This window comes from Oryctolagus cuniculus, chromosome 1 (assembly GCF_964237555.1).
Source record: "Oryctolagus cuniculus chromosome 1, mOryCun1.1, whole genome shotgun sequence".
Classification (NCBI taxonomy): domain Eukaryota; kingdom Metazoa; phylum Chordata; class Mammalia; order Lagomorpha; family Leporidae; genus Oryctolagus; species Oryctolagus cuniculus.
The window spans coordinates 47,060,589-47,083,620 of record NC_091432.1 but is presented as its reverse complement, the minus strand read 5'-3'; the positions used below and the strand labels follow the sequence as shown (position 1 = coordinate 47,083,620).

At 50.4% G+C, this 23,032-nt stretch overlaps 1 protein-coding gene across 1 annotated transcript in view; it reads left to right on the top strand.

The window, feature by feature from the left end:
* Nucleotides 1-450: 450 nt before the first annotated feature.
* The window catches only part of NAV2 (neuron navigator 2), a 757,965-nt gene continuing 735,383 nt past the window's right edge, over nt 451-23,032 (top strand). Inside the window, exons 1-2 of the mRNA XM_051824899.2 lie at nt 451-562; nt 5,476-6,134. Coding sequence (XP_051680859.2) covers nt 6,060-6,134 — 75 coding nt within the window. The 5' untranslated portion in view covers nt 451-562; nt 5,476-6,059. The remainder of the gene's footprint in view (nt 563-5,475; nt 6,135-23,032) is intronic.

Genomic DNA, 23,032 nt, shown 5'->3' with positions numbered 1-23,032 from the left:
ACCCAGTCTACCCCTAGGGAAGGCGCTTACCATTGGGCGACCGCCAGCGCTCCTGCAGGAGAGGTGTTCTAACTGACTGGACAGCTCCCAATGGGGCTCTGTCCTGACCATCCACGAGCTTAGCAGGAAGCTGGACCGGGTGCCCAGAGACGTCTTTCAACTAAGGTTTTTCAGCGGTGCGGTCTTTGGGTCTTTGGTGAAGCTTCAGCGGCGTCTGTCCCGCAGAAGGGTGCTGACCGGCCACTCTCACTCGCCGCGGGGCCCGCCTTTGCACAGCAGGCGGTGTGGAGAGGCTTCTGCCTCACCCTTGCGCGCAGCCCCCTAGCCTGGGAAAGGCTTGGAACCCTGGAAGGGGACCGGGATGGCAAGGCTGCCCATTGGCTGTGAGGCGCCATGTGAACCGCTTGGGTTGGCTGGCGGGAGGGAGGAGGAGGCGGTTTCCCAGGTAACGGGAGGGCAAGGAGCGGCTGCAGAGGCAGCGGCCCCGGCTGAGGAGCGCGGGCTGGAGTACCCGGCGAGACCGGCTGGAGACCGCGGCTCCGCGAAGCAGGCGTGGGCACAGGTAGGAGCCCGCCCGCGTCCCCTCCTTGGGGCGGGTTGGCACGGGCTGCTCTGCTCGGGTGGGGAAAGTTTGCCGCAGCAACTGGATGGGCCTGGAGCAGAGGACTTGGGGATGCTCTGTGCTGGGCTCCAGGGGCCGGGGCAGGGCGGGGGTTGCGGCCGAGAGAGCGCTGGCTAAGCGTTGACTGGCCCGGAGGTTCCACCTCTGCTCTGGGAGCTGGGCGGAGGGCTGTTGGCCGCCGAAGCCGGCTGGCCGCAGCTCAGCAACCGTTGGACCGGCCGGCGGGCCCTTGTTCAAAGATGCGCTGGGAAACTCTTCCCAGCAGATGCGGGGCTGGGGCGCGCCGCGCGCTGCTCGCGGCTCCTTTGCGAGCGCCAGGGCGGACTTTCCCGAGCCGCCGGCTATGCTGTCCACGCACCCGTCCCCAGTGGGTGTGTGTCCCTTGGTGTGTACGTGCCTGAGCCTGCGCGAGTCCGTGTGTGTCGAGTGTCTGCGTGTCTCTGCGTGATTGTGTTTCTGGGTGTTTCCCCGCGCCTGGGTCCCCTTGGTTCGCCGTTGGCGCGGGTGTCTGGCTCGCCCCCTCAGGATGCCGGTGTCTGAATGCCGCTGCTCGCCAATCCCTTGCCGGCATGTCTGAGTGTTTCGGGGCGTGTGTGCCTTCCTCTCTGTGTGCCTGTCTTACAGTGAATTTATGAGCGTGTGTGTGTGTGTGTGTGTGTGTGTGCTGTCTGGCCCCGTCTGCCTCCGACTGTAGGTCTAGTACCTGTCTGCGCTTCCTCCTCTGTTATCTGAGCTTCCTGGGGTGTCTGGACATGGGCGGGGGGTTGGGGGGTCTCTAAGTCTGTGTGTGCCTGTGTCTGCGAGTGCCTGTGCTTCCGGTGCCAGTCTGTGTCTTCACCGTGTCCGTGTGTGTGTGTGTCCGTGTGTGTGTGTGTGTGTGTGTGTGCGCGCGCGTGCTGGGGGTGTATCCCAGCCTGGGGCAAGTAGGCCGGCCCTGGATTCCCTGGACTCTCGCTCTCCCACGCTCCCGGTAGCCGCCGGTGGCTGGGCGAGGGCTGCCGGCTGGGAGGGGGCGCCCGAGCGCTGGCCGGTGCCTCCGGGGTGTGCGCTCCGCAGAGCCCACTCCTTTCTTGCCGGCAAAGGGACTCCGGCGACGGCGGCTGCGGCAGCGGCAGCGGCAGCAGTCGCAGCAGCAGTGACAGCCCGTGCTGCCCAGCTGGGGCCCAGTGACTTATTTTTGTGTGCGATCCTTTCTTTTCTTCGGGGAAGAGGCGGGAGCAGGCTGAGCTCGCTCGCTGGTAGTGCGCTCGCCGTGTGCTCTGGGGTTGGTGGATGGGTTAGTTCTCCCCAGCCGCTTGGAAGAAGTGGCTCACTCGCAGGCGCCCATTTGGAGCAAGAAGGCCCCCAAATTAAAAACCCGGCCCAGAAACCACCATGCCCTCATCGTTCCACTTCGTGTATCTTCTGTAACTTATTGATTGATTGATTAACGAAAGGCTCGCTTTCCAAGAAGCTACTCTGTTTCCCCTGTTGGCACAGAAACCTAATTAAAGATGTCGGGTTGGTGATGAGTGTTAATTAGACCAGTGGAAAGACCGGTGCACCCTTGTTGCAGAAGCTTTACTCCATTCAGCGATGATGTGCTGTTTCTCACCCACCAACCTTAAATCCAAATTTAAAACCAGTTTCCCCACTCCTTGCAGCTCCCAGGAAAAGGGAGTGGGAGGAGGCGGGAGCAGCTGAGAGAGGGAGAGGATTGAGGAGGAAGTAGCCCGGCCTGGTTTGGAAAATGTTGGAGACTTTAAGAAGGATGTTTTTGCCAAAATGTATATGGAATCCCAACTGGGCATCTGGAAGGGAATGGAACTGTGCAGGAAGGGACTTGAGCAAGCTCCTCCGCTCTCTGGGGATGCTAGACCCTTTCCTGCCCACATGTCCAAACCAGTCTGTAGGTTTTGTTTGTTGTTTTCCTGGGGATTGCCTGGAAGGAGTTGGAGATGAAACCTCTGGGAGCATGTGTGTGGAGCAGGCAGGAGGAAGCTTTGGCAATGTGCTCAGAATGTCTTTAGAACAGCTGGGCTTGTCTTCTGAATTCCAAGGCAAAGTTTGGGCTTGCCCACCAGGCACCCCCCAGCCAATCTTAGGGTGCAACATGGCCATGCCTCCCCCCCACCTTCTGCTTGCAGCTGCTCCTGGCTGACTCACAGCACGGAGATGAGAAACTGCTGATATATCACTGCACTGAGGGATCAATCCAGCAAGCGGAATCCAGTTAGCTGTGCTCTTGGTCCTGCCTTTCAGCTCTGTTTCATTCATGTGGATTTGAACTTTCCGAGATTTCCCTGGCAGTAAGAAACCAGAGCTTTGACGTCGAGACTTGCTCATGAAGTGCCCCTCCCCTTGGGGAAACAGATCAGCTATGGCAGCCAGCTGACACCAGCATCCTTGGTGACCCCTCTGCACCCTGGCTCCAGCATAGGACGGCAGTGGTCCAGCCCTGGTGGAGACGGACTCCTGAAAGCAAGCACAAAAGGCTCACAGGAGGTGTTGAACAACTTCCCACTTCCCGCTGGTGGGGAGGCATTTCTGCCGCGAGAAACGTCTGTCCCCATGTGCACCCGGGGCGTGTGCACCGGCTGGTGTGATGGGATGTGACAGGGTCTCACCCGGGAGAGAGCTCCTGCACAGGGGCCCGGTGCAGAGTGCAGAGCTGCTCTCAGACAGGGAGAGCGCCGGGCTGCCAAGGAAGCAGCCTCTCTGGAGAGGGCTTTGCAAGGCGGAGAGCCCTCTGGGCATCTGCCTTTTCCTCTTTTATGATTATTCATGAGGAGAGTGAGCCGCTCTCCAAAGTGTGGACTCTGAATTCAGGCTGCTCTTGGGAAGTCAATTAACAGTGATTTTTCCAGCCTAGCAGACAAATGAGAAAGAAGTTTGAAGTCAGACCTGGGTTCAAATTTCAGACTCACAACTTCCTAGCTATGTGACTTGAGGCAAGTAACCTGGCTTCTGTTATCTTCAGTTGTCTCACTGCTAATGCACGGCTGTAAATCCCCCTTCAGAAGGAAATGACTGGCACATAGCAATCCCTCAACAGAGATTTGCTGAATGAGTGAATATGTAAAGGAGTAGACTGTGCCTGACACAGCAAACGTTCAATGCACATTAGCAGTAAGCTCTTGGTCACCTCTCCCAGGTCAGGGGGTGATCTTGATCTTTCCATTCTTATGGGCTGCCAATAGCCCCACTTGAAAGACCAGCAAACTGAGCCTGGGGGGTACTTTTGCTTCACAGTTCATTGCTTCCCTGGCTCATCCCCGGGTGCCTTGTTTTTTTCTATGATGATGATGGTGGTGGTGGTGGTGCACCCCACGTAGCTCTGAAAGGTAAGTTATCTTGCTTAAAATCCCGCAGTGAGCATGTTTCAGAGTTGAAATTCAGTCCTTAGTCCTTAGTGTGAGGTCTCAGTTGAAATCAGGTAAAGGCAATGCTTGGGGCCAGTTTGCCAGACTTGACTTGCATTGTCATCTAGAGCTAGGAAGAATGGGGCTGAGGTCTCACCGATGCCAAGGACCCCTTGGAAGGGTGTGGAGATGGTGGCGGCGAGCAGCCAGCAGGTGCTACCGCTCTCTCTGGAAGTTCAGCTGTGTCCGGAGCAAGCAGAGGGCTTCAGTCATGGCGCCTCTAACGTCAGTCCCCGTGGGTGTACTAGATGCCTCTGTTCTGCACGTTCCACCCCTCATGGATTCTTACCACGTTCAGAACGTTGGTGGCTCGACAAGTCCCTTGCAGAAATCTGCCGTGGCCCAGTGTTTAGCATGAAGGACTCACCTGTGAAGTCACAGTCCTTCTGCAGCTCCTATCCCATGCGTCCACCATCCACTGGTCCCCCTCTTCTTCCACACAAGCCCCCTGTGGCTGCATCTCCTGTCTGCCTTTTCCCCTGCTTTGGCACTGAGCTGCGCAAAAAGCCTTTTGTGACAGGGACGGGGAGTGGCTTCAGCCTCGCTCCAAAGTAGCCACCAGCCCAGACAGCTGCAAGGGAGGGCCTGTGGGCTTCTGTCTAGTGCCCGCTGCGGCTGGATCTGGCTGCAGCTCTCCTGGAGGCTGGCGCGGCTTGAATCGGAGAATGGCTACTGCTTGATTAGCAATGCTGGCAAGAAAGTGGTACCTTTTAATAAGGGGGTTCCCCTGCCTCCCTTTTTTTCTTTCCTGGTAGTGCTGGTGTGTGGGATGGGGCATCTACCCTTATTTATTGGTGCATCTTCATGGGATTCTCTTGGTCCACTCGTGGAAGGGTGCACCCATCGTGAACGCCATCCTTGGTGCAGAAGGCTCCTTCCTCCCCCCTCCCTGTGCCTCCAAGCCTCTGTGACGTCAGCCAAGAGGTGACTGGGTGCTGTTCTGCCTGCAGGTTCCCTGGCAGAATGCATTCCTGTAGGTCAGCTGCTCCGCAGCCCTCGGATGATCTGGAGTGCTCTTTTTCACCATCCCGGTGGGCCCTGGCATTTCACCTGCCATCCACGGCCTCCGGCAGCTGTAACTGGGGGAGGATGCTGGTGCTTTTTGCTTCACAGATCATTGCTTCCCTGGCTCATCCCCTGGTGCCTTGTTTTTTCTATGATGATGATGGTGATGATGATGATAGTGATGATGATGGTGGTGGTGGTGGTGATGCACCCCACGTAGCTCTGAAAGGTAACTCATCTCCAGCCCCGGTGAGCTATGTCATGAACAGAAGTCGGGGGTGGGGGGAACCCTCGATACTGCTTGTCCAGGGATGTGCTCAGGGGATGATCGCCGAATGCTGCTTCGTTAGGGCCTTATTGTGTGGTGGCCGACAGTGGGCAAGACAGCTGGAAGCTGCCCTTCTCCCAACAGCTTGCAAATCTGACTACTGATTGTTCTCTTCTCAGGTGTGGGTCTCGCTCCCCGAAGGCGGAGGATGACAGCCTGGAGGGGAGCCACGGCTGCAGTGAACGTGTGCGGGGACTGTGAGGCGCGCAGCTCCGTGCAGCGTTTGCGGTGATTTATGGGAGCCAGAGGCTGCCAGAGAGGGATGTGGATGCTATCAGCTCAGTGGATTAAATGCCCATTTACATTGTTATTGACATATAAATTATCCGTGCCAAGGAGACAGTGAGGGACAGGATTTCTGGGGCAGTAATGCGGCACGTGCCCCAGGATATGGACTCGTCTCGGCCCAAATCTGTCCTTTGGGCTCACACAAAGCAAGTCCTGGACCTAAAGCGAAGCCCTAAGTCCCAGCTCTCAGGATGCCGGCAGCAGCTGCCCTCATTGCCAAGGCAGCGGTGGTGAGTGGCGTCCCCCGGTGGATTCTACCAAGACGGGAAGACCTTTGAAGAGGCAGCGCTGACTCTCGTGGCTGGCGGGAGCTGTGGCTGGCAGGGTGCATGTATCGTTTTTGCCTGGGTGATTTTGTTCCTCTGTGGATTTGGAAGCATCGCTGAAGGAGAAAGGGGAGTTTTATTCCTGGGAAATGGAATCTGTGTGTGAGTCCAGCCAACAGCAGAAGAGAAAGCCAGTTACCCATGGACTGGAAGATCAGAAGAGGGTAAGTGGCAGAAGTTGGTTTGTCCCTTGGGCGCGCGAGGCTAAGTGTGAATTGCTAAGTGTGGGTCAGTGTGCAGTCACATGGGGCCATCTGAATTCTGCTCTTCCTGGATTATGTTTGTTTGCATTTTTCTGGTGATGGCGGCAATGTCATGGTTTGTGATTTGCATGTCCTGATTTCTACCTTGACATGTTGGCAGTCAAGGAGCAAATCATTTAATCCTGGGAGCCAGAAAGGCAAAGGTTTTGTAAACTTGAGCTAAGAAAGTTAACAGAAAAAGGGGTTGAGATACTCCCAGGCACATGTGAGCTTCTGGGTACTGAAGCGTCTTTGGGATGCGATCGCTCTCCTCACTGTTTGGAAATGTTGCTCTTGACAGCGGTGGTTTGCTTTGGGTCATTCTCTGTGTGGTCTGCTGGCTCTTGTGTTTGTGGATCAAAAACATATCTCATTGCACTCTTTGGCCCCATCTGTGAGAATGTCACAGTCATTTAAAGTGGCCTGTGGAGTGTAGGTCATTTGCTCTCATGGGTCTGAAAACCGCAGCCACCCAGGACCTGTGTCTTCCAGTTAAAGTTCAACTTGTCTTTAAAAGCCAGACATGCTGGGGAGTAGCGAGGAGTAGCTGATTGTCTAGGAAGGCACTTGTAGCTGTCTCTCCTCTCTCCCAGGGCATTGCTAGGATCAGGGAATAGCAGGAGTTAAATACAGCTCACACAGAGCCAGAGTTTGGGTTAAGCTGAAAATACTTCCTTCCATTTCCTTTGAAATGTTATGCATGGTAGAAAAACTTGTGGCATTCTCTCCATGTGGTGTAGATATGCCCTTTTCTCGTGTGTCTCAAAGATTGTCTCTTCCCGGTGTGAAACACCTGCAGATGGGGAAACAGGCCTCAAATCTCTTCCCTGTAATTTCAGATGCTGTGTGTGGATTGGTTTTACTCTGACTTTCAAAGGACAAAAATAAATGGAAAAAAACCCTATATTTTCCAAAAATATGCTGATTCCATTCCTAAAAAAAAAAAAAAATCCACTCCTGAAACTGCACTCACTAAAATTCAGAAATAATGCCCACTAGCTCACAAAACTTGGATGAGTGGGTTTGGTTTGTGGTGTTTGATTTATTAAATGTGTAACCCACTCAACCTGCCCATTCCAATTTCTAGGGCCACTTTCTGGGAGAGTGGAGGAAAATTGACAGTCACTCTGAACATAACCCAGGACTGACGGCTTTTGACCAAGTATCAGCCAAGTTTGGTATCCAGACACTTAGTGGAAGAACATTTGGGGCCTCTGACACTGTGGAAAATTTTAATTGGGCTGGTACACTGAGATAATGTGCAATTATGACGGCTTCTCCTCGGCTAGGTGTAGCTGTCTGTATTTCCCATCTGTTCTTGGCTCTGGCTGGGTTGGGTCCACATGTACTACGGAGCCTCTGGAAGTAGAATCTAACCCCAAGTGAGGCTCTGTGGCAGCTGGGGTAACATCAATTGGTCATGCTCAGCTGACATTCATTTTAACTTGAACTCTAGCTGTCATGGTGATTATTAAATTTATAATGATATATGTAAGATCCATTTTAATGACTCGCCATGCTTGGGTGAGCTCTCACTTGTGCTGGCAAAATAAGGCTTAATAGAGTATTACATTTCATTTTCTCCCGAATTTTCCAGCCATTGGTTGAAACTTTGCTTAGAAGGAATTACATTGTTTTTCCTGATAGGCGTGATCGAGGGACACACTGCTGAAGCCCAGCTTCTGAGCTTTGAGAAATACTGCCGCTGCAGCAGCTTTGTTGGTGTGTGCATGTGTGTGTGTGTGGGTAAACACACAGCCTGCTTGTGTCAAGTGTGAAGGGAAACAAGCCTCCCAGCGTGCAGTCTGGAATGCCTTGTCCTTGCCACTGAAAGGCGATTCTATAGCATTTGGCTCAGACAGCTCCAGTGAGCTGAAAACTCTTCAATGGGGGATTTGCTGAAAATCCAACAAAGGCGCAATCAAGGCATCTGCCAGAGAGCTGGGAAGCCTCCACCAACAGCAACCGAGTGCTCACTGGCGCCAGATCCTTGTGCCATTGCTCTGTGTGTGTGTGTGTGTGTGTGTGTGATATCTGGGGACAGACAGTTGTGGGCTAAGTTGAGAGACAAGGCAAAGGGTTGGCTGGCTTCAACCTTGCTGTTTCCTACTGTCCTGAGTAACAAAAGCCACTCCTCATGCGTCTGGTTGTGCCATGGCACTTATTTGGGATTTCATGTGACTGGAGTGGCTAGTTCATGGCTTGTCTGGGATCTGGTTCTCTGCACGGTATCCATGCATGTTTTCTGTGGCAAAGAGCCCATGAGTTGTAGAACCAGAAAGCTGGGTTCAAACGCCAATGGTATTGTGTGCTGGCTGTGCAACCCTGGGAAAGCTGCCTAAGTTCTCTGGTCTGCAGAGTCTCCATGGTCAACAGAGGACAACAACATTTAAGTGCAGGGATAGTGTTAAGATTAAATGCTGTAAGGCTAGAAAGGGATGCGGCATTCAGTAAATATTTGGGGAGTTATCTGTGTGTCCTTGGGACAGATTGTGATGTGTGATTTCTTTTCCTTTTGCTCTTAAAGGACTATGTATAATTTTAAGTTTTTTTTTTTTTTTTTTTATGCTCCGGTAGGTAGGTAACACAGTGCATTACAAATGAAACCATTAAGGAAGAATACAGAACAAAATTCCTCTTTCCTCTAATCCTCTTGAGTAGTGACTGATATTAACCATTGTGTATATTTCATTGTTGACCTCTTCTGGTTTGTGTTTTTTTAATAAAACAGGATCGCACCGCACATATTTTTAGGAATTTCACATCTGCACTTGACACAGCATGGGTATCTATCTGCCTGAGTCATTTACACATTCCTACTTCCTGCCTTTTACTGACCGAGTCCCACTAGAGAAGTGCCACAGTTGATTTAAGTAATCCATTATATGTGCACATTGAGAATGTTTTCATGTTTTTGCTTCTGGCTTGTGATTTTGTTTTGTGATGTTATAAAATTCCACTATCCATCTATTCTCCAAGTATTTATGCAGTACTTCTGTGTGCCAGGAACTTTTCCAGGAGCTGAATATAAACCAGACAGACCAGACTCTTCCTTCTGGAAGCTTCGATTTTACGTTAGCACTGTCCAGTGACAGAAATGTGATATTTGTACCACGTACAAATCAGTAGCCATCAGCCCTGCCTGGCCCCAGAGAAATGTGACTTCTGTGACTGTGGGACTGAACTTTAAATCTGTTTAGTTTTCACTCAATTCAACTTAGTGAGCTACATGTGGTTAGTGGCTACCATGTTGGATAGTGCCTTTCTGAACAAATAATTACATCATCTATTTGCAGACAATAGCCCAAGCTCAAAATAGGACAGAGTGATGTCATGGGTTAGGGATGGGGACAATTCCTATTTAGAGTTAGATTGTCATTCCCTTTCTAAGGGAGGTGTGCCTTAGATCCAGTAAAGGGCAGGCTTCCCAATGCGTCTCTTCTACCTCCTGTCCACCTGTGCAGCTGCCACACATGTCAATATAGAGACACTCTCTTGCCCCCCGACAGACTGGGTGCTAGCTGAGGGCGAGGGGGCGTCTCCCCAGGAAGCATCTTCTGGTGGAGACTCCCTGAGAGCAGACTGGCACGTGGGGCTGGGTGCCGCTCAGAGCTCAGCCCTACCCCACTGATGCCTGGTGCCACGTGTGGACGGCAGCTCCCTCAGTGCATCCAGCACCTGTCAAATCCAAATTCTGTGCTGAAGTCGGGGAAAAACCAGAGAGGCAGGGGGCTGTGAATTGCTATGGAGACAAAATTCCGTGAGTTAAGTCCTGTTCAGGGCCCTAAGAACCCACTGAACTAGCACAGACGGGAGAAGTAGAATCTCCCTGATACCTATTGATTAGTCTAGGGAATGACTCTCTGATTGATTTTTCTCTACTTCTCCTTAGAAGTTTGTCCTTCACAGAGAGAGCTTTCTCACAGAGGATGAACACCGCTAACTAAGAATTGCTCAGGCTTTTTAAAAGATGCTTGATGACGTGGTGGTGACAGAGGCGGTTTAGTTAGAATATTCTCCTGGCTGTCAGCTTCTCAGCAAGCAAGCTTCCTTCCTGGAGTCAGGGTTTTGTTTTTTTTTTAATGACTCTGGAGAGGCTGAATTTGGGCTTAGTGTAATTAAAATTTCCGTGGTTGGCTGAGCTGCTCAGGGTTGCCAAGTGCTGCCCTTCAGAGAGGAATATGTTATCATACTTGTGCCATCAGCCTCTCCTCTGTGCCGTTATTCATGGTACCCCCAACTTCCCTCTCCCTTGTGACTGCAACTCAGAGTCCTTTGACCTTCTCCCTCCACTTTCTATGATTACTGCCTGTTCAGCCCGGCATCAGTCCCACCTGCTCGCATGCCAACAATGTGCACCTGTCGCCTTCTCGTATCCCTGCTGCCACCCTGGTTTCAGGCCCAGGAATTCTTGCCTGGAGCGTGGTGCAGCCTCTGGGCTGGCTCTCTTGTTTCCTTTCTCCTTCTTCACTCTATCCTCCACTCTTGCTAGGTTACTCGTCCCAGAGACTGGCTGTAGGCATCCCACAGACTAGTTTCTGACTGTGTCCTCAGAAGAAGCCATTCTCCCCCAGCCGTGGCACTTTCCATTGTGCCCAACTTCTAGGGTGTAATGAATACAAGCTGGAATCTCACCAGAGTCCTGTTGGCCTCAGCTTCAAGCCTGGAAATGTCTACAACCTCCTTGAGCTGCTTCCCGCATGATGTTTATACGTAGCTTACGTGATGCCTGGTGCTGGCCCAGGCACTTGGTAAATACTCAAGAAGTGTGTCTATGGATCAGAATTTTGCTAATGCAATGAAATACTTGAGGCACCTAACTTTGTAAGGAGAAAGAGCTTAGCTAGCTCACAGTTTTGGGAATCGAGGATTGGGTGGCCCCACTGGTTTGGGGTCTGGTGGGGGTCAGTGGATGTAGATGGCAGTGGTGGAACTTATACATTGAAATGCTCAAGTGGCCAGCCAGGAAGCAGAGAGAGAGAGTGGCTCAGGCTTTTGTAACAACCCTCCCAGTAACTTACAGACCTCCTACTAGGCTCACCTGCTGAAGTTCCCATCCCTTCTTGACAACGCCACTCTGGGCTGATCCAAACCAATGTTCCAACTGTCCCAGGATTGATCGCTGGGACTGCCATAGTCTCCCTCTCTCTCATCCTGTCTTCTTGCTAACTGCTAGTTGCTGTCCCTTAAACAGCCCTTCCCCTACTCCCTGAGTATTAGTTATGTACCCTGTGCCTCGGAGTGCCTCTCATGCCCAGACCCCTGGTCCATCCTCCAAGCAGAGGGGCTCCTCCTCATGTTTGCATGCCTGGCTAAAGTGCAGCATGGGTAGCAGTTCACTGCATTCTCCTTACGTCCCAGACATCTTCCACATAGCACCACTGAACCCAGATTGCTGTCTCCTCGAGGGAGGAACCTGCTCTTGTCTCTCCTCTCCTTTTCATGCCCTGGCTCATAGAAGCCCCAATCAATATTGCTGAACATTCCTTGTTGCTTTGAGATTCCTCCTTCCCTGTGGTCATGGTCATGAAGCAATCCTCCTAGGAGATACATAGGAGCTCTCTTCAGTGCTAGAAGCCATTGATGAAGGAAGACTAGGCTGGGTCTGGGGAGTGGACTAGGGGAAGGCATGTCAGAGTGATGATTTGAAGGAAGAAGCAAGAGGAGTTGTGTTTGGGACTAGACCCAGATGATGGAGGGGATAAAACTCAGCTGTAGCCCAGCTTCAGTGCATCAGTGATTGGAGGAGACTGGTGACTCTGAATGGAGTGACTTGAAGCAATGACACCTTCTAATGCCTCACACGGTAGAAGCACCTCTATACGGGGTCTATATCAGTGCAAGCAGGAAAACTGTTAGACACAGAAAGAAAATAAGACTCAGCAACATCTGAAGTAATTTTCCCAAGTAAAGGGAGCTGGATTTAGTGAACTTCTCAAGATGTTCGGGATGGCTTTAAAAATCACACGAATAGGCCAAGGATAGAGATGCTGATGTGTATTGAGTGACTGCTGTGTGTCAGTGAGGTCCTAGGCATTTCTCATGTTAGCTCATTTAGATCCCTCCTAAGCCATTGAGCTAGGCATTGTTAACCCATTTGAGAGGTGCAAAAGCTGTGATTAAGGGACTTTTCTAGGACCTCTCTCTAATTTCACCTTTCTAGTAGGATTATATCACTCTGTTTTTAAAACTAAATTTCCCTTTTAAAATCAGTTTGCTCAATTTTTCTGCAGCCGTGCACATAATACATGCGCGTGCACACACACACACACACACTGTCATAGGATTGACCTGTATGACACCTTACAGATGTCTGTGATCCCAAGAGCTATGTCCACATCATTCAGCACATCAGGGCTGTATGCCAGTCCCCTCCCCAAGGCCGGTCACAGGCCAGTGGCGAGGCTGACTTGCTTGAGAGGGGCTTTCCTGTGCCCGGTGATCTGAGCTGTGGGGGTTGAAGGTATGCTTAGGGAGTCTGGTTGGATGGATGCTCACGTGTCAGGTGAGGGTGCAGCTCCAGCCCTAGCTCTCTGAACTCGTTCCACATGAACCAGAATGCCTGCTGCTTGGGCCAGACCAGTGTGCAGCTGCTGCCCCTGCGGAGCTGAGCTCACAGCAGTAACAGCTTGATCTGCCTGCTGACAGGTCCCTGCCTGGACGGCTCACCTGTCTTGCTGGCATGCATGGAGGGGATGTTAGCCAAGCGCTCACAGGATGGACACTGAGCATACACCACAGCACATTTCACAGGTCGTTGAAGAGGGATGCAAAGAGAGTACAGCCAGATGCAACTCAATTCAGGCAGCTCTGAGCCCCTGTTCAGGTACAAGCTGTGGGGAGAGGCTGGCAAAGGGCTCAGGCTCACTTCCTGCCTTCATTACAGCGGGCAGAATGTGACACAGAACAATATTTGTCTTTGCTCACCCATCCATCCATCCAGTCCACATTTATGTGTTGAACACTGATTGTGTGCTAGCCAGCCTCAGCAAAAGGCATTGAGGTTGCAATGATGGCTTAGCAGCTGTTCCCAAGTTCTGGGCACTTCCAGTGGAGGAGTAAGTTCACTCAGCAGTGGCAGTGTCTTTCTGGCTCGGAGAGGTCAGGAAGGCTTCTCTGGAAGAGGAGGTACTTGTAGCGGTCCCAGTGGGAAGCACACTGGAGGGAAAGCTGAATAAATAGCTCCCAGCAGGGTGGATAGGGTATTTGTGTGGGGCTGCAGCTCGGATGGATGCTGGCTGTTACAGACTGACTTGTGTCTCCAAAATTCATGTATTGAAACTCTAACTCCCAATGTGACTACATTTAGAGATAAGACCTTTAAGGCAGGAATCGAGGTTCTATGGGGTCGTAAAGGTGGGGCCCCATTCCAGTATGACTGATGTCTTTATTGGAAGAGGAAGACCCGCCAGGGGTACAGGGCGCAGAGGAAAGGCCATGTGAGGACATGAGGAGAAGGCTGTTCTGCCAGGACTTTGGTCTTAGACTTCAGCCTCCGGAAATGGGAACTAAGATTTTTCTGTTGTTTAAGGCCCCTAGCCTGTCGTGTTCTGTTAGAGCAGAACTCATAGGCAGATGCATGATGAGAGTAAGTCAGTTGCTTAAGATAGTTTGCCTCGGGCTGGTGTTGTGGCATAGTGAGTACAGCTGCTACCTGTGATGTTGGCATCCTATATGGCCACCAGTTTGAGTCCCAGCTGTTCCACTTTTGATCCAGCTCCCTGCTAATGTGTCTGGGAAAGCAGTGGAAGATGGCCCAAGTGCCTAGGTCCTGCACCAATATGGGAGACCTGGAAACAGCTCCTGGCTTCTGTCTTCAGCCTGGCTCAGCCCTAGCCATTTCACCACTTGGGGAGTGAACCAATGGGTGGAGATCTCTCTCTCCCTCTGTCTCTGTAATGCTGACTTTCAAACAAACAAATATTTTTAAAAAGATAGTTTGCCTACAACAACATGAGCTGTAAACTCCCTAAGGACTTCACGAGGGGTGAAGCACACTGAGGTAGAAGGAAGGCCAGCTCGCCTGTGGCCACCTTCTTTGGGCAGCCCGGACTGCCATGCTTGTCAAAGTGCTTTCGCTGACCTTGTCTCTTCAGACTTTTTCCTGTAGATCAGAACTATCTCACCAGTCATTCCTTTCCTGAAGTCTCTAACGCATGGTTTTAAAGCGGAGGGAAGAGCAGTGATGTCACCCAGGTTGTTTGGTGTTTGTAAACCACACAACATTGGGCCCTTGTCATGCTCAGTAATTTATTTAACCTTTCTCACCTCTGTGTCTTCACGGTGGGACTTTGGATGCTATTAATAAAATCCTTGGTGAGCATTACGAGCAGTAATGCACTTGATGTATTTAACACAGTGCTTAGCACATGATTAAGTATGGATTGATATCTATTAGAATTCTTATCACCTGTTTCCCTTTTTTTATTTGGCAAAATCCCTCTAAGAGGCATATTTGGGGAGTAACATGGGGCTGGGTGGATGGGAGGCTGCTGCTCCATCTTTTACTTGCATTTCTGGTAAACTGAAGGGCCCAGCAAATTCCCTCTGGTTTAAACTTTTGTCACTGTGCAAATTCCTGAAAGTCTGCTTTCCTGCTGTAGAAATCCAGTCCATGAAAACAACCGAATCTCCTGCTGTGTAGCAGTCTTGTAGGAACTACCTTGACCTCGTCATTCCCCATGTTAAATCATAACACACAGGACTCTGACATATAGGGATTAAGGTAAACCTCTTGTGTGAATCTGAGACAGGCTTTGCTAGTTGCATTTTCCCTGGAATATATTTTATGCTTCAGGTGTTACGCTTTGTGGCATGCCCTAAAACCCCAGCACCAGAAACAAAAATCTGGTTACCTAGAGGTGAGTTCCAATTAACCAGGGTTTTCCAAACTCTGTCCCAGGTTTCTTTGCTCCTAAATCTTAGATCAGATTCTTCCATGCCTGAGGTTTGAATCAAAATAATGACATTTCTGACTCCTATCCTCAGGGCATTAATTTTTAATCTTCCTTCTCTTTGGGATAATTAGGGATGTGGGGGTGGGGAAGAGAAATGGGAGGACATGAGGATGGCAGGGCGGGAGTGGATGTTTTTACAGTGCAGCCTCTCCGAAAGAGAAGGAGCCACAGTGAAGCCGTGCAGCTACATTCCAAGTTCATACTGGGGGTGCAGGACAAAGGCAAGGATTGGGACTGAGGCAGGTGGCTGATGAAGCCGGGTCAGGGTGGCTCCTGACATGGGAACTGGGTCGTTGAGGAATGGCCCAGAGCTGTGTGGCTGTGTATGTTGGAGAGGGAGGTTGAGAAATATGTCTGGGTGTGCATGGTCTGTGTGTCTGTCTCTTGGCTGAGCTGAGCCAGTGAAGACTCAGAGCCTCGCCAGTGTCCAGCAGGCAGGCCCCCTCAACTCCTGCAGGAACAGGAGTCTGAGCCTTGGTCACGACCCGTGGGATCCCATGTCCTGCATCTCTTGTGATGCTGTCGTGCAGGTTCTAATCTGGACACCTAGGAATGCGGTGCCTTTGTGTTCAGAATTCAGCTTTCCATTTATTTCTTAGGCTGGGGAGTGAGGTTCCTCTAGCTCTCCTCTCTGTGTCATGCCCCCTCCCCCAATAAAGGGTGGGATGTAGAAGAGAGATTTCCAGTGAGTATATGATTCTATGTTTAAATTAAAATATTGTAGTTTCAAAATACAATAAGCAAAAATTATTAATAACATGAGAAAATCTAACACAAAGAGCTGCAGCTCTTATGCCCAGCGCAACCCACATGTGAAACTGCATTTAATGGACTGCCTGAAGTCTCTCTTTGTCACTAGGTCCATGTTTGTTGCTGTATTCAGCACACACAGATGGCAGTGCTTAGCACATAGTGGAGATCAGTCAACATTTGTTGAATGAATGCCTGACAGCATGTTGGATGCCAGAGTGCAAAGAGAGTTAGGGCTTGACTTCGCCTCTCTGAGCCGGACTCCTGGTGCCAGGGAGCAGGAGCATCCCTGAAAGGAGAAGGTTTTAATTGTCTTTGATTTTGTGAATGTCCTGCATTTGTGGGTCTTTGTGCGTGCAGGGTTCTTAGCTAGGAAGACCCAGCCTTATCCCAGTGAATCTGCAATTTCCCCCACCCCTGGCGGAGAGAAGCCTTTTCCCTTTGAGTCTCTGTGGGACCATGGTGGCAGGTGAGCTGGAGGGTCACTTCCTTGATGTCTGTGTGGGCTGATCATTTCGAGGTGAGATAAGAGGCGAGAACTGTGTGGCTCAGATGTGCCCAAAAGGGGGTGTGCTGAATACATCAGTGCAAGCGGCGCCTTTACATGTTGCCACACAAAGGGACAAATTGTGAGAGCCAATAATGAGGAGGCTGCTTCTGAGCAGGGAGGGAGTATCGTGGTCAAGCCCATGGATGTTCTGAGATGGAGACAAGTGATGCAGCATAGGTTTAGAAACACCCGGGCTTGCCCGGAACAGAAGGTACATGGCGCTATGCTTTCCCAGGAAAATGCAATGGCGCTTAAGAAAAAGAGCTTTGATTAAGGTTGGGCCTTTGAGTGCCAGCTTGGCTTCCGTGAGGGCAGGACAAAAGGCAGCGTGAGGTGCAGGCTATCTGTGCCCCTTGCACTATCAGGTAATTTATCAGCTTCTCTTGGCGAATCAGTTCCCTCCTCCTCTTCCCAGTACCCTCCCTTCACTGCTATTCATCACTTTTTCTCTTTCCTCTTAACTTCAAGGCTGAGCCTTGTTAATCCCACCCATAACCACCTTTCTTTTTCAAGTTACTGTCCTCTGGGAACTTCCCTCTGTGCTTCCTAGTTCGGAGTCATCAGATAATCTGACTGGCCCACCTCATTCTTGTCTTTGTCCACAAAGACTCACCTTGACCAAACCTTAGATGGGCTTCTCTCAGCCACCTGTTCAACTGGCTATCTTTTCCATGACCTTGACCCTCAGCCTGTCTTTGGCCTGCCCAGCCCAGTCTAAGCAAGAATCCTGCTAAGTTAATTTGGAGAGCATCCTCTCCCCTTCATATGGGTTCAAGTTCCTCACCCTGGCTTTGCTATGCAAGTTCCTGACCTGCCTTGAGTGAGAACTCATTAGGTCTGTTAGTAAGAATGTCCCTACCCTTGATGTCTCCTAGTAATTTTGTATCCATTGACCCCTCCATTACTATGCTTATTGACTGTAAATTCCTAGCTGTCTTTGCTGTATTTGGGGTTGAACCTGTATCTCTCGTCTATTGCAATACTTCTATTACAATTGTCTTGAACAAAGCCTTTCTTGCTGGTTTAATGAGTGTCAGAATTATATAAATGTATGTTGTATATGTATACACACAGAAATTTATGTATATGCACACACATACATAGATAAGTAGATGGGTATATATTATAGTTTATATAGATAGGTAAGTAGATAGGTATATATGTGAGTTTAATTGTTTATACAGCCAGAATCTGACACTGCGTCGATCAGTTAAGCCTAAGGTGGGCACAGGGTCACATGGTACAGAATTTAGGCTTTGAGGGTACATTACTTAGAAGGAGTTGCGGCCAGCACCGTAGCTCACTAGGCTAATTCTCCGCCTGTGGCGCCGGCACACCAAGTTCTAGTCCCAGTCGGGGCGCCGGATTCTGTCCCGGTTGCCCCTCTTCCAGTCCAGCTCTCTGCTGTGGCCCGGGAGTGCAGTGGAGGATGGCCCAAGTCCTTGGGCCCTGCACCCCATGGGAGACCAGGAAAAGCACCTGGCTCCTGGCTTTGGATCAGCGCGGTGCGCCGGCTGCGGCGTGCTGGCCGCAGTGGCCATTGGGGGGTGAACCAACGGTAAAGGAAGACCTTTCTCTCTCTCTCTCTCTCTCTCTCTCCACTCTTCCTGTCAAGAAAAAAAAAAAGGAGTTGGGAGTGGACAGTGGTTGGCATCGCTAATCCACTGGGTGGAATTTGACGGGAATGGGGAGGAAAGAAGACTGGCCAGCAGGAGGCGCTCTCTGTGGTGGGTGATCGAGGCAGGACGGAGTCCTCTGTTGAATGTGTGTCTTCCTCACTGGGTTGTCCTCATCCTCACAAAGCTCACAGTCCAAAGGCACAGCAGGTCACTAAATGAATAATTAAACAAGTGTCGACATAGATTCCACACACTGCTGAGTAGAACAGAACAGGGAAGCAATGGACAACAGGAGGAGGCTCAATCACTAGGTGGAAACAGCTGCAGCCGTTAGAACAATCTTCGGGAAGTTTCCTAACCTTTCTGAGCCCTACTGCCTCACCTATGGAATAGGGATGCTAATAGTTTGTATCTCAAAGAGTTATATGGAATGAGATTCTGTCTATAAAGTACTCAGCATGGTATCTGGTATATTGTGTTCGTGCTGATCAAAAGTGGGCTCTCATCCATCTCTGAGCTTGTTCTGAGCCATGACGGATGACGTTCTGTTTCTGAGGTTTGACCAGTGGGTTGATTCCTTGTCTGTAGAAGCTGAGAAAAACAGCCACACTTTAGAGTGGACTTGAGTTCTAGCCCCAGACTGCTGCCTCCTGGAGTGCCAGCCCTCAGTTTCCTTCTGCACTGCCAGGAGATTCCTTGCTCCTTGGTCTCAGCTTTCCTGGTTTGTGTTATTTGGCGCTCTCAGGGTGCATCCTTCCACTTGGAAGGTAGGGTGAAGTCCCCTGCTCTGAGTGCCTTTATCCCTGGACACCTTCCGTGATTCTGAGGCCATTATGCCGGGCCCAGAGAGCCAACTTGCCCTGGGGATTGAGAACAGGGTGTAGGGTGTGTGTGTGGGGGGGCGGGGCTTGAAGGCTTGAAGATGCAAATAATGAAGGCAGGGGCTCCCTTCTCCTGTGGCCACCAGTCACTGGAAGGGCTCTGTTGGGACAACAAAGAGGAAAACAAAACAAGCATTAAGTATGATGTAATTATTAACTCACTTATTTAGCCATCCATTCAGGCAGTCCCCCAATCATTGGACAGTTAATTAACATTTGGGCATAATCTGCATACCAGACACTGTTCTATAATATTTGCAACAATTAGATAGTATGGGTTGTTCTCATATTACAAATGAGAAGTAAAGTGGAATAATTTTCCCAAGGTCCCCAAGCTAACACCTGAAGAAATAGGGATCAAACCCAGGTATGTTTGAAGCTCTATGACCACAATCATCATCTAACCACAGAACACTTTATTTATATATTTATCCATCTATTTATTTGAAAGTTGGAATTACAGGGAGAGAGGGAGAGACAGAATGAGAAATCTTCCATCTGCTGGTTCACTCCCCAAGAGACCTCAATGGCCAAGGCTAGGCCAGGCCAAAGCCAGAAGCCAGGAGCTTCATCTGGGTCTCCCATGTGGGTACAGAAGCCCAAGGATTTGGGCCATCTTTTGCTGCCTTTCCAGGTACATTAGCAGGGAGCTAGATCAGAAGTGGAGCAGCAGGGACTTGAACCAGTGCCCATATGGGATGCCAGTGTTGCAGATGGTGGCTTAACCTGCTCCGCCACAGCGCTGGTCCCAACACAGAACACTTCTGACACCAAACATGTGGCGTTCTATTTCCCCACACTCATCAGTTCTCTGACTCTGAATGTCTTTCAGTCCAGTTCAATTCTGACATCATCTCCCTGGAGTTAGTGCCAAATCCCGTAAGACTGTCTCCATTTCAGACACCGGTCACAAGTCTGGCCTGCCAGACTTCTGACTTACTGGCTGTAACGCATGGGTTTCCACAGCCTCTCCTTTGGATTCAGTAGCTTTCCATAATGGCTCAGGGAACTCAGGAAGACAGTTCACTAGAAGAGCTGCCCAGGGAGAGGGATGTGGGAAGGAGCTGCTTCTATCCCCTCTCTGGGCACCACCTTCCCAGCACCTCAAAGCATTCCCCACTCTGGAAGCTCTCTGAGCCCGGGCTGGGCTTATGCCTTATAGAGAGGTCCCATTACAAAGGCGTGGCTGATCAAATCCCTGGCTAGTGGTCATGAGCTCAGTTTCCAGACTTTCTCCCTTCCCCAGAGGTTGGGATGTAGGACCAAAAGTCCCACAATTGGTTCCCATGGCAACCAGCCCCCATCCTGAAGCCACTGGGAGCCTACCTATGGCTCTTGCATTTGTTTACACTCAGGTATAGTTGGAAGGAACTTGTTTTGAATATCAAAAGAAAATTCCAAGAGTTTTTGAATCTCTGTATTGGGAACCAGGGACAAAGACCCAATCTATATTTCTTACTATAGTGCAAACTCACGGAAGCCATCTCTTTTTTGCCATCCTACCCCTTTCAACAGATGGCTGCCCACCCTCTCATTTCTCAGGCAGACCTCATCCCCTGGGTCAGCCAGCCCTGGCTGGTGTTCAGGAAGCAGCCTGTGTCACCCTGTCCATCTCTGTCTTCCTACTTTGATTCTGGTCATGTGTGATGGGGTCTTCAGCTCCTGTCATCTGTCATGGCACATTGGAGACTCCTGCCATGTCTGCCCAGAGCCTGGAAGACCCTGTCCACAGGAGGTGGTCAACATGTCCTGGAACACAGGCTACAAGGTGTACACAGTGACCTGGAGGAGACAGATACCATGGTAACAGTCACATTCATCCACAAGCCTCTTGTTTTGCAAGTCTTAGTATTAAGGGCTGTTTCTGATTGCATGGAAGGGTGGTGTGCGTTACAGAAGATATTATGGAGTTCTGTAGAGAACTTTGCAGAAACACTTGTTACTTTTCATGAATTGGTTCACAATACAAAGCTAGTGAGTTTACCCATACAACAATATTTTTACTTTTGTTGTGCTACCTTCGATAGGGAGATTGCTGGGGAAAATGTTAGCATTAAGGGCACTTGAGTTTTTTTTTAAGGCAAGGGGTTCACAGCACTCCCTATTTTGCAAAGAATGAGCCAAACATGGTCCCATATGCAGTAATGGCTTGTATCTGAGCCATCTGGGACACGGCTGGCTTTCTGCTAGTGGGAGCAGAGACAGCATCATCCGCCTTCCTCCTGCTCTCCTGTTGTCTGCACCAAGCCATCCGTAGGCACTCTGCAGCATCCATTCATATTCCCACCGCTTTGAAACTTCCTTATCCCCTCTCTCTGATTTTTTCTTCTCTGGCTCTTTTCTACTCTCTCTTGCTCTTTTTTCCTACTCAATATGTTAGTGCCTTGAATCACCGGTAAGTTAGGAATATGCACTGTGGAGTTCAAATGATGAAAATCCTGGTTCAATGACCATCAGGAAGTCACCTCCCCTCTGCATGTCTGCGCTTCCTTTTTGGTTAGATGGGGCAGCACAGCAGTTGTCATATCCTGGGCTTATTAGAAGATCAAATGAGATTAAAACAAGTCCTCAGTGAGTACCCAGTGGGCAGTAAATATTCATAGTGATGGTGGCAATTGCAGTGGGTGGGTTCCCGTTAGACTGTAGGATGCTAGAGGACAGAAGATGAGCCTTGGATTTGTCCTCTAGTCTCCTGTACTGATGACAGTGCTGAAGTCACAGCCACACTCCATAATTAGTGGATTTAAAGAAGTTTCCAGAGTCCAGTGTTGTGGCACGGCAGGTTAAGCTGCTGCCTGCAATGCCTGCATCTCATGTCAGAGCCATTTGAGTCCTACTCTGCTTCCAGTCTGGCTCCATGGTCTGGGAAGCAGTGGAGGATGGCCCCAGCTTTTGGGCCCCTGCCAGCCATGTGGGAGACCCAAATGGAGTTCCTGGCTCCTGGCTTCAGCTTGGCCTAGCCCTGGCTGTGGTGGCCATGTGGGGAGTGAAGGAGAAGATAGAAGACCTCTGTCTCTCGCCCTGTTTCTGTCACTCTGCTTTTCAAATAAGTTTATTTATTTATTTTTTAAAAAGAGGTTTCCAATGTCATGCTTTCCCTTCGGTCTGCTTTTTCAGAATTGCATTTAAATAAATGCAGTGTGTGGATGATATTCACACCCATTTTATAGCGTGCATGTGTCAGTGATTAAATAAAGGGTTTATGCCTGAGTGTTTATCCCCCCCAGAGGAACAAGCATCCACACAGAGCTGTGTGCTTTTCAGAGTCCTGCTCTTGGCCAACTAACGCCTCTCAGAATGAGCTAATCCCAAGGAGGAGTCACCTTTGCTCTTTCGGTAGGAAGTGAAATCAGGCCTGATTCTAGAAGCAGCCAGAGAGGGGAAATTTGGCACAGCGCTGAGAACAGCGAAGTCTTATGGGAGATGTCGATGATCAAAATTATCTGTCATTTCAGCTGCCACTAGAAAGAGCTCCACCTGGCCCCTTCCCCTTGGGGGGTGACCTCTCCCCTGAGTCGGAATGATGGGCCCAGCTGGGCCGAGGAAGGAGCAGTCATCAGGGTCGGGTTACCAGCAGGCGTGACGTCAGGGCAGCGCCTGGCTCCTAAGAGGCAGCAGCTGTGCCCAGTGCCCGTGCCCTCTGCAGGGCCCTCCCAGGTCAGGAGCTCAGTGGCCGGCTGAGGGCTGTAGATGGTCTCCCCCTACCCACAGGGGAGCCAGGCTGCTGCTCCTCCTTCCTGCTCGGTCCTTCCAGCCAGGCCATCTTTCTGCAGCTCCCCAAGAGCAGGGGCACCAGGAGCCTCTGGCTGGACAAGACTGGGCATGGCCGAGTAGAAGAAATGCTTTGGGACCCTGCGATGGGTCTACAAGAGCTGCCAGAGGTGGATGAGAGGCAGAAGATTGTTCTGGGAAGGGCTGGGTCTGGAGTCAAACAAACCCAGATAAAATCATGGGTCCAGTGACTACAAAGGAACCATATGCAAATTATGTCTCTGGGAGCCTCAGCTTTTGTCATTTGTAAAATGGGGAAGAATACATTTTTCAAGGGTTTTTTTTTTTTTTT